This window comes from Furipterus horrens, unplaced genomic scaffold, assembly GCF_987537825.1.
Source record: "Furipterus horrens unplaced genomic scaffold, mFurHor1.1.pri manual_scaffold_3, whole genome shotgun sequence".
Taxonomy (NCBI): Eukaryota; Metazoa; Chordata; class Mammalia; order Chiroptera; family Furipteridae; genus Furipterus; species Furipterus horrens.
This window is the reverse complement of record NW_028327173.1, coordinates 193,859,652-193,880,880: the sequence shown is the minus strand read 5'-3', so window position 1 is coordinate 193,880,880 and position 21,229 is coordinate 193,859,652. Positions and strand designations below refer to the sequence as shown.

General features: G+C 40.6%; 1 protein-coding gene across 4 annotated transcripts in view; it reads right to left on the bottom strand.

The window, feature by feature from the left end:
• Positions 1-21,229, bottom strand: part of NRXN3 (neurexin 3) — a 1,415,138-nt gene that overhangs the window by 763,593 nt on the left and 630,316 nt on the right. For all 4 annotated transcript variants that reach the window (XM_090271249.1, XM_090271250.1, XM_090271251.1 and 1 more), the window contains 3 exons: positions 15,821-16,202; positions 14,963-15,153; positions 13,791-13,964 (listed from right to left, as the gene is read on the bottom strand). In XM_090271249.1, the coding sequence (XP_090127375.1) occupies positions 13,791-13,964; positions 14,963-15,153; positions 15,821-16,202 (747 nt within the window). The remainder of the gene's footprint in view (positions 1-13,790; positions 13,965-14,962; positions 15,154-15,820; positions 16,203-21,229) is intronic.

Genomic DNA, 21,229 nt, shown 5'->3' with positions numbered 1-21,229 from the left:
GTGTTCCAGCCACCCCTTCCTCCTTTAAATTCCTCTCTAGCGCGGCAGTGTTCATAGTGTGGGCCCCAAATGAGCAGCACCTGCAGCACCTGCCCACTCGGGGCGGGACTCAGGAATCAGCTGTGACTTCCCCACTGGGTGGTTCTGAGATCTGCTATATGGCAGGACCCTTGCTGCCACACTCCCAGCCCATCCCTGCCTTCTAGGTCTTTGTCCCTCTTGTTCGACCCACTTCCTGAAAAGTACTTTTGCAGATTTTCAAATGATTGGTTCATTCTCATACTTTAAGTTTCAGCTCCAAATGGGCATTTTTCAAACTATCTTATTTTTAAAAGTCCCCAGCAGCATTTCACTTACTCCCCATTATATTTATAGTTCTGTGTTCTGTGTTTATTTAACTCACAATAACATGGTCTGTAGATAAGTTATTTGTTAAATCCTTTACCATCTGTCTCGTCCTACTGGAATATAAGCCCTTCGAGAGAAAAAGTCTTGTTTCTTTTGTTCTCCTTTTATGTCTCTAAATACTGGTAAAATATTTGTTACAAAGTAAGGGCTTAGAAAATATTATTGAATACAAAAAGAACAAAAGAACCAAAATTAAAGAAATAGTCATTCTTTTATGATATTAAGCCAATTGGTTTTCCTAACTAATAATTCACCCATAGCATTTACCAGTATCAGCTCATATAAACAATTTTCTATTTGGAACAAAGCTTTTCCTTTGGGGGGGAATTTAATTGATCACACTTTCTCCCCTGATTTAACTATTAGACTCATTCAATCCCACCAGATGCTGAGACAAGGACTCTTTTGTGTTCCCAGTGCCCAAGGACAGTATGCAGTAACTGTTGAAAGGAAGAGAGACTGGACTAAACTCTAAATCACTTTCAAGATGATAATATCAGTTCCTATTCTTATTTCAAACTATGTAAGTACATCCCTTCTTGAACAGACTGTATTTCATCTCGATGTATCTATTTCTCATAGACAGGAGTGTCCCCGGAAGGAAGGAAGGAAGGAAGGAAGGAAGGAAGGAAGGAAGGAAGGAATTAGAGAAACAAACCAAAGTGTCCTAGAAAAAAGAAGTTTCATTCTAACTATTCTAACTGCACATCTATTGATACAAGATAATCTGTAGAAATAAGAGCGGGAACACAAAGCCATAACAAAACAACAAGGCATTTCTATAGATGTGCCAGACACTGTATCAATTCAATTAATCTCATAAGTACATGGTGAAGCAACTATAGTTAAAATGATTAAAGCATCAGAAAAACAAGAATAAAAGCTTCTCATGAAGACAATTTCAAAAGCAAAATAATTTTTTGACTGCTGACTGAGTTGGAAGGCAAGGATTTCAGAAAGGTAAACTGGAGTTAGAGAAATGTTAGGTGATTATTTGCAAGGTCCCACACGTAAGTAGCAGAGTGAGGTTTCAAAGTCAAGCTTACTAACTCCACAGCGGATCCACCGAATATCTATAGATGTAGGTAATACAGAAGTGTGTGTGTGTGTGTGTGTGTATTGAGGTTGATTAAAAAGGCAACTTAAAATGGTATTTCTAACCTACAGCCAGAGAAGGATGACATTTTAATGTAACAATGTGATTTTTTATAATGAGAAAAATTTTCAAATGCCATTTCAATGCAAAATTCAATTAAAAATAAACAGAAAGGACTTTTTTGTTCAATTATATGAACAAAAACCTGTATGCATATGTTTATAAGCATGACAGACATTCCTAAGGACTTAGTAATAATAATTTTATCTAAAATATTATTCCAAGTCAACCTAAAATTCTGTAGAAGATAACACTAACTTTTAGAATCACATATTCAGAAAGCTTTATTATTATTGCTAATAACTTAAAACTGTGCCAAGGCTTTAGGAAACCCCTGTATAGAATGGTGGGCGCAACTTTTGTAGCGATAGTGTTCACTACTTTTGCATTTGATATGTAATCAATTCTCACTAAAGTAGCCACATATCCTTTTGAGAAAAATGAGGACTTTGTATAATAGGAAAAGTGATAAGGTGACAAAAGTGTGCATGAAAAGACAAAGTACATTGTCATCGATGTTAATACTTCATTTTCTACCTCCCAATTCTGTTTTCAGTTCACTGGGAAGGATCACATTATGTCTTTTTTTCCTTTTTCTTTTTTTCAGATGAGAACCCTGAGGGCTGCCACAAAGTTCCCATCATTCTGCTTGAATGAAGGATAGTTTCTGTCTTTAAGAACTGCCCCAGACAGTCATTGCATGCTTGTCACTGCTGAAATCCACCTGTGCAGTACAGGCAAACAGATTCAGTCAGCTCCTCCTCATGGTCAGAAGATCAGAAATTGACAGAGTATCTTTTCTTACCTGCAGATCCTTGAGACAGATGTGCTGCCTCAGGCACAGGACATTTGGACCAGTGTCTTTTCCTTCTTTTAGTACCCAAGTAGGACTAAACCAAGCTTATGCCTCAAACACCCCAATTTAAAATGGATAAATATTGCTAAACTAGCATCAGCTGGTCTTGGCCATATTGGGGAGGTAGATGGGCTTGGGGAGTGGGACGCCTTGGAGTCATACGTCTGGTCTGATTCCCAATGTCCATTCATCCTGAAGGCTGGTAGACCGGTTGTAGGCACCAGATGGGGTTTGTTTAACAATATTCATCGTCTTTAATCTCAAAGTATCAGTTGTTTGTCAAAGGGTTTAGAATCTATGAGTTAAACCTGAATGAGAAACATTATCATAGTAGAACGTTGTGCCATCAAAAGGGTTTGCCCTCCCCACACAGAGCACAGTGGCCCTGGGGAGGAGCCCTAGGAGGGATGCTGTCGATTGCTACAGAGATCTCTTCTCCCACCTTCAACTCTATGTTCCACTCTTGGTAAGTGTATAAACACTTCTGATTTTACTTTTTAAATTTTAATCGTTTCACAGAGAGAGAACAAGTGAGCGGCAACTGGGTGGGGAGGAGGGAAAAGAAAGAACAGAGCCCTGGCTAGTGTAGCTCAGTGGATTGAGTGCCGGCCTTTATCACCAGTTCGATTCCCGGTGAGGGCACATGCCTGGGTTGCAGGCCAGGTCCCCAGTTAGGGGTGTGTGAGAGGCAACCCCCACATTGCTGTTTCTCTCCCTTTCCTTTTCCCTCCCTCCCCGTCTCTCTAAAAGATAAATAAATAAAATAAAAAAGAATAGAAAAAGATGAGTACATATAGATACATACATTTGTATATGTATATCTGTGGAAAGCCTGTACCAGCTTCCTGAGCAACTGATAGCGTCTATTGCTAGAATATAGTAATTCAGGTGTTGAGGCTTCAGGGAGGGTGTTCGTGACATTAGAAGCAGCCTACTTACTTAGCTACATCTCTTGGTCCTTTCAGCAAAACTACTTCTGTAGTTCTCAGAAGTATTTCTACATTTACAGTATTGGATCCTCTTGGCTTTTCTGAAGAGAGTAATTTACAAACAAGGAAGATTTATCCCTTTTTAATTAGCAAAAACCCAATTCACTTATTTAATTTAAAAATAAGAAAACAATGATCCCTAAATGTGTCAAGTGTCTTTCTTCATAGAGAGACAACTGAGAAGTAAATTCTCTTTTTTTTTTTTTGCCTTTTTTTAAATTTATTTTTTTATTGTTGTTCTATTACAGTTATCCCAACTTTCCCCCATTGCTCTCCACAGTCCCGCCCACCTCCCCACTGCCACAGTCAATCCCCACCCCGTTGTCCATGTCCATGGGTCATTTATACTAGTTCCTTGACTAGACCCTTCCCCTTCTTTATCCCCTTCAACTCCCCCCTCCCCTCTGGTCACCGACAGTCTGTTCCTTGTTTTTATGCCTCTGGTTCTATTTTGCTCATTTGTTTGTTATTTCCATTTTAAAGAAGATTAAACAAAGCTGAGAACAGGATCCTAAATGTTGTCATAAAATTTTATTGACAGAGCTAAGAGCAGCTGTGTTCCCCAAATCTTACTTTTTTGTCCTGAAGGCAAGGATCGGTGCCTTGCTAATGCTCAATAGGCACTGAAGCTGCTCTTACTGAGCATGCTCTTTTCAAATGAGGGGTCAGGAAAGTCCTTTGGTTAGGATGGTGAACAAAAATGCCTGAAAAAAAAAAATCTAACACTGGGGCAGTTTCAATAAAACCCTTATCCTCACTTCAACCCTCTCATATATTATACACAAATAAGCCAAGATGGCCAGGGAAATTGGCTGAAACCAAGATGCCCTCATGAGGTCTTTATGTTCAATGGCCTTTGACTGGTCCCGTGCTGATCAATATTAAACGACCAGAACTTCAGGGGGGAAAAATAACAAAATTTCATCTGTAACATTTCTGTAACCCGATGTTCACAGTGTAAAAATACCCGCACCAAACAATTTCAAGATAATTTATGTTAAGCGACGTCAACCAGCCTGCAAAACTTATGAAAACTCCTCTGCTTGTGCCAACTCTGCTCTCGATGGCCATACTGGACTGCATGTATCCTTATGCTCTGAGTGAAGCCACTTCCCCACAGAACACTTCTGTGACAATGGAGAGGCAGGAGTTGATGACCGCCCCTGATGGGGTATTTGTGAAGGTGACAGAATGGCTGGCAGGATAAAGCCATCCTGTCCAAACCACCCTATTTTCAGAGGGTGCCTGGGTCATAGGGGTCAAGTGGTTAAGGCATCCCTTCTTTTTAAAAACCATGAACAGGCCCTTAGAAGTCAATGCTGCTTCAGAAAATGTGAGCCAAGGCCTCATTTCCTGTGTTTCCTTCTTTTCTCAGCATTGCTGTAGCAGCCTATTGAGGTAGTAGAGAGTATATTTAACAAACAGAGAGAGAAAATGGGTTTCAATGCCCAGGCTCAACAAAAAGACAGATCAGTTAAAATACTTTGCTTTACTACAACTGTGCAAATATCACCTAGAACTTAGTGAAACGGTATTGCTATGAAAACCATCTATCATAAAATCAGCTTGGAGGACACTCTCAGATACTCTCTGGTCATCTGTGAATTGTTTCTGCTTTGGAAATAGGCAAATCCAGACTCACATCATATGGCACAGTAGGGAAAAGGTCACAGGCTTCAAAATCCAGCTTTGTTATCACTTACTAGCAATGTGACTTTAGGCTAGTGACCTAAATTCCCCAAACCTGTTTCCCCATCTAATAATAGAAATAGAAATTATTACTACCTCATATGCTGTGAGCATTAAAATGAGATAACACATGCAAAGCTTACAAAGGCATCCATGAAGTGGCGATACTATCTACCAAAGGCTGTGGACATACTGGACATACAATACGTCAAGTCTTTATTAATAAAGGGCATTATCAATTCTGTTGGGAAAGGAAAATCAAGTTCTCTCTACCCATTTTAGTTTGGTGTGTGGTCAGTCTGTAGTCTAAAAAGAAGACTCATTCAGGCAGAGTCATAATTACTCAGTTCTCCTGTGAGAAACCTGCAACACAGTGTTGAGGTGTAAGAGACAGGAATCACTGTGGGGGTTTCATTTAATTCCTGTCTTTCTTATTATTTCCCATAATGCAAAGCATTTGAGGAACTAATTCCTATGAGGTCAAATGCTACATTTTATTATGTAAAATACAGTGGAGAATATGATGCAGCCCTTTGCTTTGGAAAAAAATGAAATGGGGAATGAAAGTCTTCGCAGTAAAGAAAGTTGGAGAATTAAGATTCCCTTTACGTACTAGATGTGTTTGGCTGATGTCAACTCATCTAAAATGACTTGAAAGAACCTTCAGGTTTTCAAGGCACTCAAACCCAATACATTTATTGACATGAGATGCATAGCATTTAGAACCTGACCTAATCAATCCCCGCCCCCATCCCCTACCACCACCTAGCTACCATTGGGGCAAAGGGACAATACACATTTCTAGAAAAGAAGCCATTCAACTCCAGGAATAAAACTTGCTAGGTGAATTATAATAGAAAAAAGGAGAGAAGATATTCTGATTAATCACCTAACCCAATAAAGAACTATTATTTATCATAGTTTAGGAGTCATTTACCTCACTCCCAAAGGGTCAAACAATACTTATTCCAGCTCCTTTCTCTTACAGACAGGCTTTTAGGGAATCTTTTCCTCTCTCAGAGATACCCTCTTGCAAATAAATAGAAGTTAGAAAATTTCTTCTGAAGGGACCATAGATCTTGTCATTCTATTCAAGGGACCCTGAGATTCAAAGGACTGTACGCCCAGTCATGGAACACCCCCTCTCTCTGCTAGCCTAAAGGGATGCAAGATCTGGCCTGGTCAATGAAGTGCTTCCTAGATAACTTTTGTAATAATGTGTGAATGTATATGCTATGTAACAGAGTAACACTGTGGGGCTGCAGAAAAACAAACAGGGGAAAAAGCTCCTTTTCTTCCTTATTCTCCAGGGGTTGGATCTGGAGGGAAACACACCTTTGTAGCCAGTTAAAGTTACAGGCATTAGGCTCATGCCTCTTCTCTCTGTCTTAAAATATGCTACTTCTCTCCTAACTCTGCTCTCTGCTTCTGGTTCCTGTCCTTCTCATCCATTCTGTACCCTGCTGTCAATGATCTGGGTAAAGTGAACACTGAACCCAAGTCTTCTTATAGGGCCTAGAGGTGAAGTCAAATTCCTTACTCAAAAAGTCTGTCATTACCTGACTCATCTTTGACCACACCCCTGCATGCACATCATTTCTGACAAATTGAGCTTCTTGTAGGTCTCCAAACTGGCCAAGCTCTGGAATGTGCTTCTACCTCCCATCCACCTAACACACATTGTCGTCCTTCAGACTCAGCTCCAAGTCTGCCTGAGAAAATCTCCAAGCAACCCCCATGACCACTGTCACCTCACACAGCCCAGCAGTCCTCCATGCTCGCACAGCATGCTCTGGACCCATTCCAGCAGAGCAGTTTGGCCCCACGCTGTGATTACTGACTGATGGCCTTCTGATTTATTTGAAGTCAGAGACTATAGCCCATCTGTATTCAGTACCTAGATGAGTGCCTATTACATGGGAGTAGCTGAGTTCCTGTTAAATTCAACAGAACCGTCACTGGAGAGGTTAAAATAAATTAATAAAATTTCAAAAAAAGAAAAGGAAAGGAAGGAAGAAAGGAAGGCAGGCAGAGAGGAAGGAAGGAGGGAAGGAAGGAAGGAAGGAAGGAAGGAAGGAAGGAAGGAAGGAAGGAAGGAAGGAAGGAAGGAAGAAAGAAAGAAAGAAAGAAAGAAAGAAAGAAAGAAAGAGAAAGAAAGAAAGAAAGAAAGAAAGAAAGAAAGAAAGAAAGAAAGAACACCACCCTAAAAATGCAAAGACAAGAAGATGTAAGCCGTTGACCTATCCAGAATCATTATTTCAGTTTTCAGATCCCATCGTTGTATTCGTTTCTGAATACCATTTGCCTTCACATTTCAGACTGTCTCATTCCTTCATCATGTGTTTTTATTGCCCTTAACACTTAGTGGTAATTAGTACTATCTGTGCCCACAGGTTGCTGCTCAAGAAGCCAGCATAAGTCTTGTTCCATATGTCAATGTCAGAAAAACAAAAAGTAAAGGCATTTTCATCATGAAGGTCTCTTGCCATAATACAAGGAAAGAGTAAAGTGACCCAAAATAATTTCAAATAACAGCTCCTACTACAAACAAAGAGGCTGTCAAGTCATTGCAAGAATGGAAGAGAGTTTGGGTCAATGGAGTAATAACATAAAAACCATCCAAATGGCTAGACTGCTTCCATAAATGGGAAAGCAAAGAAACTCTAAACTATTATGCCCCCAAATCTGTATCTGCACCATTTACAATCGGTGTAGAAATCAACAAGTTCTTTGTACAATTCCCACAAATCGTATTTCCTTTGAATGGGAACTTGAAGTTCATTTTTCTGTATATGGAGTCCCTATGAAAGAAGACCTGTGCTAGGTTCTGGGGGTTCAAAATCCATGTAGTTCTTTCCATAAAGAAATGGTAAAGTCTACAAGCAGATACAGTTGCCTAGTTTCATCTAGTAAATCTGTTTATGAGGATCTATAACAACCTTGGATTGCCTCTTAGTGTAGATCAAATCCTACCCCCATCTTTCTCCCCTGCAATTCCACAGTGGCATGTAGACCTATTCTGACAATTAAACGGAATGCCTAAACACAGCAGCTTTCTGTATTACTAAAAAGGGCTCATATACTTGGAAAATGAAAGCTATTCCACAGCTACTTTGAACTTCAAAATACTAATCCAGCATGTTATTGTCATTAGTGTTATCATACACTGGCATATATGTAAATCTGCTAAAAGGGGATGAAGGAAGGAGAGTTGCCAAACTGGCTAGAAAAAGGCCTTATTAGTTGATGTCTACCCAAGAGGCAGACACTTGTACTGGCTACCTGAAAGACATATAACCGGTCACAGCAAAGTAAATGATCTTCCAGGTGAAAAGTTGTTTTTTAAAGCTATCTTTGTCTTAATCACATCCAACAATCTTTGCTGATTACAGACTGTGCAAAGACCATCTGAAGCCCAATCCTCCGCATAACTATCAGCCAGAAGCTACGTAAGATGCCTGTGCATGGCTGGCTATTCTGAGTTAAAGCAGCCTGACATGACATGATCAGGGACCCATTACTGACTTGGAAAGACACCTCTTTGAATGGTAGAAGCAGCAGTATCTGCAGTCGGTTCACCGAGATCTCTCATGAAGGCATTTGAAAGGGTATTCAGGATAAGAATGACAGATCCTCTTCTTCCCCAAGGATGCGTTTTTCTTTAGATTACAAAACAGGAAATTAAAGTGCTCAACCAAAATCCCTGATAGGAAATACAAATCTCTGGAACGCTTTAATGATATTAATATCTCCCAAATGCCTACAAATACTTTCTTAAAATAAGTTCAGAGAAAATGACATTCTCTTGCCCAAGCACTCAAAAATCCTGCTCTGAGAAATGACCTCTCTGACCCAGAAAATAATAAATTAAGAACTCCAGTGGCGTTTTTTCCTTTTCCTTTTGACAAGGGCTACCTTCTCTCTGTGGTGAATAGATTAAAGAGACAACCCCCACCCACCCCACAGCAACTGCTCGGAGGGGCGTTTGAACCTTTCCAGAAGTAGATTAATGTGTTTGTGGGTAGTCAAAATATGGGATGCTGTCAAACCTCTTTAAGGTCCCTCCAAAATGGAATCGTGTTTCCACCCCCAACAGGCCTCGCCTTTGCTGTTATTTCTTATGCACTGATCTGGGTTTTCTGCCACTCTTTCTGAAGAACAGAGTTCAGCCCCCTCCCACAACTGCGGCTGTCCAAGAGGTGTGACAGCTTGAAGGCCTCAAAAGAAAAGATACCAAGGGTTACACAGGGCACCTTTCAGTCCAAAGGGATAATGGGAATAAGATCCTTCTCTACCTTGCAGGTCAGCTTTGGTCAACGCAACTTTGTTAGCAAAAGAACAGAAAAGGTGAAAACAATAACCAGAGGTTAGTAAGAGGTAGAGTAAACCAGAGCAACATTACAGAAATGAAAATACAATCAGCATAACCAACATCACTCAAACAGACGATTGAAATGCTCTACAAGTTCTCCAGAGACAGCACAGACGGGCGATGCACATACGAGGGCGGAGCAGGCCTCTCAGAGCCATGTGAGCAGAGCAGGGGCAGGGGGACACTAGACTTGACAAAGCACAAGCAGTGGTCACAAGAGCCTTCCCCCATCCACACAGCCAGCCCCCAGGCATATGGTCTAGAAAAATGATTCTCCGTCAGTCAGGATAAACAACAAGGAATAAGCGTAGTGCATGGTTAGACTGAAAGACATGTGTGCACAACCAGACAGAGGCCACAAAAATAATTCTGCACATATAGGAGTTAAGCATGGAAGAGTCATTTGGGAGCAGTCCATGTAATCTCCCGAAAATGCCACCAAGGAATGTAGCACTACAATTGGGCATTTGTATCAAGGTGATTCAGGGCTACCAAAGAGCTCAATTTGTTTAATTTCATAAAAATATAGCCAAATCCAAATGGCTGTGGGCAAAAAAGTACCAAAGAAATGTCCTTTTACTTTATCTGTGCCAATCTCAAAATGAAGAATGGTGTTTCTCTCATGTGTTTTTACCATCTGTGATTGTGGAATTGCATTTCTAGCCAATACATGCCCCTGTAGCAAAGCTGGCTTCCGGAGAGAAAGATATTTACCAGCTGAGCATTCAATCAGACATTATTATAAAATTCTGAGTTTTAAGCCATACATTAGAAAATTCTAGCCCAAATTGAGCGGTTATAAGTCACTGTTAGATTTTGGCTGAGAGTTGTCTAGAAATCACACAATCTAGATTATACACTGTATATATTAGAGACATAAAATGAAAACCTAGTTCAAGATGTTTTCTTTCTTAGTATAAACAATTGGGAGCCAATGAGTATTAGACTAACATGTTTTAAAAATAATTTTGAACTCTATTGGGTTAGATATAAAAAAGTAATGCATTTACTCATTTAGCATCTTGAAGTGTCATTATCAATGGCATTGACAAGAACATATGATGTATCTTGGCCTATATGCTCCAGGTATGTGAGAATAAAACATATTTAACATCTTGAAGAGATTCAGGTCTTAGTTCTTAGTAATGACTCATCATCCCCTACCTGTTTCCTATTCTATACATTCAAATGATAAATCAAGAACTGAGTCACATTTCCTGTGATTCCCATACTGCCTAACATTCAAAGGCCTTCTTGAGAGCTTCCTACTCTATAGAGAGCTTCAGCATGACCATGACACTTTTTTGCAGTATCTCCAAGGTTCTGTGTCCTTTATTTCCCTCCCCATCATCTTCCACAGCACCCTAAAGAGCTCCTGGGATCTCTCAGAAGGGCTATTCACAATGGTGCAAATTTCCAATGACAGCAATTTATGCCTTAACCCACTTCTTGGCCATTTTTCCTGGCCACTTAGGCTAATTATCAAAGTCATCTGTGTACAATAAACAAGAACCTTCTTCCCTCAGCGCTCATCCTCCGCTTCATCCCACCCAGCGGGGCAGTCGTAATGCGCTGTGGATAACAATTGCAATTATCTCCATGGCAATAGAGTGCAGGATTATTAGGCCCATGGGACTTGCCACAGATTCAGATTCTACAGCCATCAAGTCACAATATTCATCTCTGAACAATCACCCATACTTGGAGGAAGGTCAGAACCCACCATAATGCCTGTGATGAGTGACACAGAAATGCACATAGTGGTGTAAGTACGGACAGGAACATTTTCTCCAATATAATGGGTAATTTCCCTTCACTAATGTCCTTACTGCTTTTCTTAAAGCTTTCTTAACTAGGATCCATTCTCCCCTTTGTACTATACATTTCAATCCACTTTTATAAAAGTTAGTTTAGACTTCCTTTTAACCCATTACTATAGCTTTATGTCCTTACACTCTAATTTTTATATTCTATAGAATTGCGCTTCCAATATAGTGGCCACAGACACATGTGACCACTGAGCATTGTAACGGTCTGCAGTCTGAACTGAGGTGTGCTACTAGTGTAAAACACAGACTCAACTTTCAACTCATAGTATGAAAAAAAGCAAAATGTCTTACCATGCTGAAATGATAATATTGTGGATATATTGGTTTAAGTTAAATAAAAATAAAATTAATTTTAACTGCCACTTTCTACCTTTTTAAAGTGTAGTTACAAGAACGTTTTTTTAAATTACATATGTGACATTATATTTCTATAAGGCACATTGCTGTAGAGTTAAATGGATGAGTCCTGTTAACTTTTAAATCTGAAGAACTGAAGGCATGATAAAAAATATTTAACATTTGAAGAGCTCCTTATGCTTTTTAATATGTGCCTTTATAGTGTGATTTAACTTGATATGATGAATTATTCCAGGGTAATTGGAATTACTGTCATTCCATAATCTTGTACCATAAGATACCCAGTTTAATTCCCAAATGCTGCATCTATTTCAGAATTGCCTTCTAATACTCAAAAGAACTAAAAGCAGGGCAATAAGACAAAAATTCTTAAGTTAATTGAAATTGTGCATTCCCAGGGGAAGAACACAAAGTGGCACTTAAAGTGCTTGGTGATTCCCAACCTTTTCACACACACACACACACACACACACACACATTTGGCCCACAGAACTCAAAGATATCCCTGGCTAAGGGAAACTGTGAACAATCAGTCTTATTACTAATGCCTCATGGGAAACTGATTCTTAGGAAAAGAGAACCAGCTTCCATACCACGAATCAGCCTGGGAAGCTGATGGGGTGCTTTTATAAAAATGTGTTTTAGGGTGGCGCGCAAACCCGGATGAAAGCTGGTTACGAACAGAGTGATAAATGAAGTCGCACAGAGGAGATGAATGAAAGGTTTGATGTACTAAGGTCAGCAATTTTTAACTGGTGTGCTGCGATCGTTTTTAAAGCATGCAATACCTGACCATTTAGTCAGGGGCACTGTCCTCTCTTCCCTTAGACCATCAGATTTAAAAATGACAACAGCCAACACAACAATAGCCATCTGGTGTGAATGACTCAAAATTGTACCTGTTTTGTCAGATCGGCGAAAAATATATTTTCGGGGTGCCGTAGAACTTTAGTAATTAGCTTATATGTGGCGTGCGATGTAAAAGGTTGAAAATTGCTGTAGTAAATTAATGAGGGATGCAAGGAAACACAATATCTTCTTGCACAAAGGACCATGAGGCTCAACCAGACAAAAGAACACACAGACCCTGGTGACAGGTCAGACTTCTCTTTGCCTCTAGAGTTAAGTAAGGGTCACCTTTCCAGCCCATCCAAAGCCTCTAGGAAAGGCTGAAAATATTCCGGGCTGTCCTCTGCTGGTGTGAACTGGATTACTTTTACATATAGTAAAGAACTGTGGGACTCAGGAAGACCTGTAAAATTAAGTATCTGAAGAGACAGTGGATCACCTACGGAAACAGGCTGAGCATGGTTTGTTGTGCTGCACTGGTGAGCATGCAATGTTATTACATGTCTCACATGAAATAATATTTGTAAATAATAACCCTACCATTTACTGAGTACTTACGATGTATGACCCAGGCATTTTATGTATGTCTCTGATTTATGGGTATGACATGCCAAAGTAAGTTTTATTGCCCCAATTTAGGTGAGAAACACGTAGCTCAGAGAGATGACTCGTCAAATGTCACACAGATAACTAGAGTTACTCTCTGGATCTAAAGCCAAATCTTTTCAATACCCAAACCCACTATAGGACACCAAGGCTCTGCTTAGCAGAGCCTGATACTTAGCAAGTACTCAATAAATGTTAGTTTCCTTCCAACCTATGGCATTCTGACATCATTTTCCTACCTCCTTCTGTGTTTGCATTAAATAATAAGTCACCATTAGCAACATAAAACATATTTTATTATGGTGATATCTATATAAAAGTCTCTGGTTTGTACCTCCCCATGTGTTAAAGTATAAATAAAGGTCCCTGATGCCCCACTTTCAGCTATGCTGGAAGCAAAGCCACAAGTCAGGAGAAACCTGATGTCAATGCCAAAACAGGTCCTTGGTCAGCAAGTATGTGACACTGGGGAGACATCTGCCCACATGCATTCCTGGAGCCTGAGGCACATGTCTTCACATACTCAGCAATGACAGGAGGACGCTGATAGGGATGCATGTTGGATGGTGAATGGGGATTAGGAAGGACTGGCAAACTGAGGAAGGGGGCGCTGGCAGAGGCAGCGGAGTGGCTCGGTGCTGGCGACAAGGCTACAGCGTAACAAGGAGGAAGGCTGTACCTTCACAGCCACGCTCGATCTGTCCACTGCGATGGAGGGCATCGTTGATGAGGTCTGGCAGGCGCCCATTTAAGTCCACGGATGCCAGGCAGCCCTGGAAGCCATCCCGGGAGGCCACAAGCTTCGGGAGGTTGCTGTACATGCCTTGGGCCAGACCCGCCATGTAGAGGTCACCTGGAGAGGAAGGCAGGTAGCATGAGCAAATGAGTAAAGGACTGGGAGCCTTGTCAACTAAAACCAATGTACTCAGACCACTTACTTAGATAATGCTAACAGAGCTGGGCAAGAAAAACAGTATAAACCAAATAGCTACCAGAGTTTCCACAGTCTAGAAAGAAAAAACTTACATTTCTTATGTGTCACTTATCTCATCTCATAAATTTTAATCACCATAAACAGTCTATGAGATAGGTACTGTTACCATTATATAATAAAGGTTAACAACATTGTCAACAAAACCATTTATTGAATGCTTTTTATGTGCCTTCTATGCTGAGGATTTTACAGGCATTATTCCATCAAACTTCCTAAGAGCACAGAAACTTAGCAACAGTTACTATCCTCATCTTGAAAAAAACAGTATATAGAAGCTGTACCAGGCTAAAAGTTTTTACTAAAGTCACCCAGACAATAAATCATTCAACGGAGATTCCAAAACCTATATTCCTTCCTCTATGTGGGGGTCTCTCCTCATTTTGACTTTTTTTTATCCTCACCTGAGGATACATTTTATTATTGATTTTAGAAAGAGGAAGGGAGAGAGAGAGAGAGGAACACTGATATGAGAGAGGAACATCAATCATTTGCTTCCTGTACAAGCCCCAGCTGGAGATTCGACCTAGGTATGTGCCATGATGGGGATTCGAATCCATAAACTTTTGGAGTACAAGATGATGTTCCAACTTACTGAGCCATCGGGCCGAGGCCTCATTTTGACATTTATCCCCTCATTCCTCAGCCCCAAGGGATGCAGAGAAAATGAACCAACCCTGGAGGAGTGGTCTAAGTAAAAACTGAATACATCACATTACAGTATAATTCAATGTTGTTAAAATAGAATATGCATGATGCATCAAAAACGCAGAGTGCTCAAAACCTGCAGTTTGCCTCTGAAACAGCCTTTCAATTGTAAGAAATGCTCTCGCCAGGATGAACTCCTTTACAAGGTTTACCTTTCAAATCCAGGTTTTTGGCACCATTGATAACCTGAGTGACCACCTTAGTGTCCACTTTCAGGCTGTGAGTGTTACTGTTGTCCCGAGTGATGACGACGTTGTGCCACTGGTTGTCATTCAGGGGGCGGTCACTGTTGCCTTTGATCACATTGGGACCATTTCCAAGGTCAAACACATAGTGGATGTACCTAGGAGGGAAAACAACCACCCCATGACTCAAGATTCCCTGAAGTCATTTAGTGGCAATGTGTGGATAATGACATCTGGGTCTTCGAATCCCCCATGCTAAACTGGCATCATGCAGGATTAATTAAAGCTTGAGTTAGGATACGAGAAGAGTCAGATCCTATTCTGTCACACGGCACTTTAATTTCAAACTCACGGAGTCTACTTCTTTAACACTACCAAGTAAAATTCAGAGCTCGGAAGTAGTAAAAGTAGTGCACTCCACAAGAGGGGGTGATGCTTAAAATCACAATCATGAGTCTGTTTTACAGGTTTTGTTCTGACTTCTGCTTTTGTTTTGACTATTTACCAGCGCATGGTAGTAAAATGTCTTGAAGACAGAACAGATTTTTCAAATTTGCCTTTATGATCTCATGGTAGTACTAAGAATATCTGTACTTCATTTCTTCTTATAGTAGAAAGTCTGATAGCATTGAGTTAGCATATTTTAAATAAACTTATTCTCTTCTAGCCCTAATCATTACATAAACGCTTTCAATGAATGAGGATGAAAGCACATACTATAAATAAAGGCTGGGGAGTAAAATGAACACTTCTTTTCATGTCCATGTTTTATGGAAGGCTTGAGCTGAGATATCTCATAGAGACCATATTATCCCTTCCACTTACCCTTTGACCAGCTCAACTGCAATGAAGTCATTGCCATCACCACTATTGAAAAGAATAAAGCCATCGGCAGAGGTGGTCTTGAACTGGAAGAAGAGGTGCATGGAGGTGTAGGCCTGCAGGGTGGCCAGGCTCAGGTAGCTGCTCTTGGTCTTGAAGGTGACAGGGTCCGCGATGATGTTCCTCAGTCCAAAACGTGCCTTCAGTTCACAGTAGTCAATGTCGCCATTTTTGCACAAGTCAATATAGAGCAGGCCGTTAAACATAAGGCTTTGCAAGTGGCCAATGAAACTGGAGGGGACAACGGAGATGTAACGTTTCTCAGTCATAATACCAGTTTCAATATTGTGGAATTCCAAGCGGGTGTGATCTCCCAGCATTGTACCTATGAAAATAATAAATCAGATACCAACAAGAAAAGTTATCGCAGTTTGTCATAGCACTTTTACTATATCTTTTAGGTCTGATTCCCCACCCCACCCCCGCCACACACAAAATATTCAGTTTTCTCGAGCCAATTCCAGAAAACAAAATACTCAATACAGTATATATTTGACATGGCCTCAGTGGGGGAGCTGGTTACTGGCCCAATCCAAGTTACATAGCTTGCATCCCATGTTCTCCTCCAGCTACTCAGCTGGCCTATCATTTATGAGAAAATATGAGATCATGGGTAACTCAAGTTAAAGGATAAAACTACTAGTTTTCTCCATTCAGAAGAACAATTGGGTGCTGGTATATACTATAAGAAGAAAAGGCTTTTTTTTTTGCCTTAACCCTTGAAAACACACGATAAACAAGCCTTAGGTATTCCCTACCAAATATTTCTTGGCACAATAATTCATCACCTAATGATTCAGTAGCTAGTACAGTCACACACCACATAATGATGTTTTGTTCAACAACAGACCACATATACAACGATGGTCCCATAATATTATAATGGAGCTGAAAATTCCCAATGCCTAGTGATATTGTAGCTGTAGTAACATCATAGTGCAATGCATTACTCATGTGCTTGTGGGGATGCTGTTGGAAACAAGCCGATGGCACTGCCAGTATATTAAAGTACAGCTCATACAATTATGTACAGGACCTAATATTGAATACTTGATAATGATAATGAACAACAATATTACCAGTTTATGTATTTACCATACGATATTTTTTATCATTATTGTAGCATGTACTCTTTCTATGTAAAAAAAAGTTTGCTGCAAAACAGTATGCCATGTTACACTGGCAACAGCCTCATACAGCTTGTGTTTATTGCATCTCTTGGTCGCATCATTTTATCTTGTGCTTGATTTAATCTCTTGTGTTGTTTTGCACAGTAACATGCTGTACAAGCATGTAGCTTAGCAGCAATAGGCTATACCATGTAACCTATGTGTGTAGTAAACTATGCCATCCAGGTTTATGTAAGTACACTCCATGATGTTCACACAACAACAAGACCACCTAAGGGTATACCCTTACACCGGATCCCTGTTGTTAAGTACGGCATGATGTACTTTTGGAAAAGTTTCTATTATACAGCATCTGTTAACTGTATTTTCCCAGCAACTCTTGCTCTTTATGATAATAACACCTAATTTTCTTTTGGAAAGCCACCCTCCCCATCACTTTTAAACCATCTGGGCTGGATGAAGCTGACACCATCCTAGCTCCTGAAGTAATCAAGCTACTTAGACTGAACCACTCAACCTATTTTATTCCCCAGCCTTAGAGTAAAATCTAAGGACTACAAAGCAGTCTTCAAACTCCAGCCTGCATCTGAATCCCCTGGGAGGACTGTTAAAACACAGTTAATTGGGTCCCACCCTCAGAGTTTATGTTTTAAAAGTCTGGGGTGAAGCCTGAGAATTTGTATCTCTACCAAGTTCTGGGTTGATGCTTACGTGGCTGATCTAGAAACAACCGCACTAGCAACAACCCCAGCTGGCCCAGTAACATGCAGCTGCAGGGATTTTGCTAGAACGCTTATGAAAGAGGTGTCTTTGCAAAGAAGGCTTGGTGAAGGGGTAAGAAGAAAGTTTCCCGAGGCCATGTGGTAACCTGAGGGATGGGACCTTCCTGAGGAGACAGGGAACCCAGAAAACAACCATGAGGTGGAGAAACACAGTTTCTCTAAAATGATGTCACTTGAAGATCCATCTGAGTTGAGCCTCTGACATTTGCAACTGAAAAATCTCCAGCTGACACGAAGGATTAGACCTTTCTTCACCCCAGTTTAACCAAAAATGGTGAGTGACTGAGGCAGGGAAAATGAGCGGGGCTTGAAAAAGATACACAGAGAAGAGAAATTTTAACATCAAAGTCAGTGAAAACATCATTAGTGTGGCCAGAGTAGAAGCTGGCTCCCTCAACATTCACACACAGATGAGTCCTTAAAATTTAACAAGTCATGTCCTAATATCCCAGCATGTTAAAGGGAAGGCAAGGGGAATTCCCTCTGCCTGCCCTCTCCTGTTATCTTTCCCATTAAAGAAACTCCACCAGCAACACACTCCTGGCATCTCTTTACCCCGCCTCCCCCTTTACAGCTTTACAGAGGAAAGGGAGTGACATAATCCGAAAGATTAAGGATAATCTGCAAAGGGAAACTGTGTGCATAGCTCTGACCCTGGCACTTCTTGTTTCCCTTTAGGGGAGCAACCTGCTTTCAGTAAACACCCAATCTACCCACAGCAGGGGTGCTGGAGGAGCAAGCCTCCCTTCAGTGGGGGATGCCTGCGCCAGTCCGGAATTAGTGTTCCCTTGGGTAATTCCACCCAATTCTGAGTTTCAGGGGATGTAAGCCACATCTTTAAATATCAGTGTTATCATTCATAAAAATGATATTTGATTTCTACCTGCCTTGCTTTTTTCCCTCTATTGTCGTAGAACTCAGGTGGCAGCAAAAAGGGGGTTATATTTTCTTGGGTCCCTTTAACTTCAATATCTGGGAGATTCAAGCAGATCACACTCTCAGATGCTCAATATTAATTTCATGTCTATGGGAGCATACTAGAGACCTAACTCAAAGAATTTCTCATATGCACAAAAACCAGATTTGAATTTTATGAGCGTCTGTGTGGTATTTTGACGACCAGTTACAGATCATTCTCTTAATATAAACAAAAAGAAAACAATGGTGTTGGTTCACTAAATATAAAATTGTAATAGAACAAAAATCAAAATGCAACACAAATCTGCTAACAACTGAATAATTAGGAAAAAGAATTACTATATAAAATTACATAGTATTGAAAACTGGACGGGTCATGAAAATGCAAAGTAGCCTAATGTAAGTTCATATGCTCTAAAACAATGAAATGATGGAAATAAATATCAATGTCAATTTGGCTATAGCTGTTCATATCAGGGCGGGGGGCCAGAGCAGGAGCATGATGGGAAGGGAGAAATCATAGCCTATCTCCACATGAAAACAGGAACTGACTGATGATGATGCAGGTAGTCATGCTAATTTTAATTTTAAAACAAACAAAATAGCAATGAGAGCCAAGAAGTAATAATGGGGTGATCCCTGGTGAAGACTGGGTTTCCAAAAAGAATCTGAAGAGTCCATTGCAAAGTCAACTGGGAGCTTTTAGAGAGATTATGGATCACTGACCGCCAGCAATGAGGGGTTAGGAAATTCTACCCACCAGAATATAAACTTCATAAAGCCAGAAAATCACGTAAGGTAAGAAAATTGTGTAAAAATTACATGAAAATCATGTAAGATTGAGTTAGAAGAGAGACTGAAGAAGGGCTTGGGTAAATAATAGAAGGGAAACTAAAGGGAATGTGAATGCTTAGCCCAGGGACAGAGACTAATTTAGGGTTTAGGATGACTGAGAGCAGCGTCCACCAAAAATTGGTAGAGGGTAGGGAGAAGGCCATGTGGAGCCAAATTAGAAAAGAAATTGACTTCACTTTGCATTGGATGCAGGTTCCCAAAAGTGTATGCTATTTTTTCCAGAGAAAGCACTTAAGAGATTGTTTAAAGTTTCAAATGTGTACCAAACTAAGCACTAAATATTTTTTTAAATCTGCATATTTCCCTGACCAGTGTGGCTCAGTTGGCTGGGCATTGTCCCACAAAAAGGTCTCCAGTTCAATTCCTGATCAAGGCACATGCCTGGGTTGCAGATTCGGTCCCTGGTCAGGGTGCATGCGAGAAGCTACCTATTGATCTTTCTCTCTCACATCGATGTTTCTCTCCCTCTCTTTTTCCTTTCCTTCCCCCCTCTCTAAAAAGATTAATTTTAAAGAAATTTTTAATCTGTGTATTACCTAATCAGTATTAATAATGAGGAACCTTTTCATTTATCTCCTCTGAATGCTGCCTGTAGACTAAAACTCCCTTCCTTTTGAGGGTGCAATGAATGTATGCATACTTCCCAGCAGCTGCTTTCAAAATTTAGTGTAGAGGAGTAACTGGGGAGAAAGATAACAAGGAAAAACCAAGACTACTGAATATCCCCTAGCCAGGTGCTTCATAATCATCATCAATGTCATGATCACAACAAAACTGCTGGTAGGTATCATTACCTAGCTTTAGAGGGGTGGACACTTAGCTTAGAGAGATCAAGCAATGTGATCAAAGTTCAAACACATGGTAAACAGTATGCCCCCAAATTGAGCACAGGTGTATTTAATTCCAAAGTTCATATCTTAACTTGTATACGATATTCTCTTTGGAGAAAAAGATTGACTCGTTCCTTACATTATTGCCCAAGAAAAGCTGTAGGTGGAGTTTAACTGGTGAAAAATCCATACAGAAGCTGCTGTGATGAGTTCACACTCCACAGTGGCCAGGAATCAAAACACCATTCCATCTAACTCACAGGCCATAAATCCAGCACCTTCCCTGGGGCAGCTATGTTGCCTTGGCCGCTCCCTACACCTTCACTTTCATGTTTCACTGACGGCCAAAAGCGGTTTACAGACCAGCCCCCAGAATGATGCAATTTGTTGAGAACATAAACCAAGTTCAAGTCTTAACGTCCCATGAGACATTAACATACAGTGCATGTGCATGTAAGTTCTGAGGCTGGACTGTCTGGGTTAGCTCATTCTTCTGTGCCTCAGTTTCCCATCTGTGAACTAGGAATGACGTTATCAGGATCAAATGTAGCAATACCTGGACAGTGCTGAGAACAGTGCCTAGTTCTCAAACTGTGAACTATTACTGTTACAGAGTGGGGTCCCCAAGGAGATGGGAGGAGCTTTGACCATAGAATGGTGATGAAAGAGCTTACGGGGCCTGCATGAGATTTCACAGGTGGCCACAATTGGTCACCCTGCCCACTGCGTCACAGGCTACAGTCAGGGATTTAAAAATAAAGCGGCAGCCATTTGCAGGGGGAGAACCATGTGATTTTGAAAGGAAAAAGGGGAAGACCACACAGTTTGCAAGGAGGC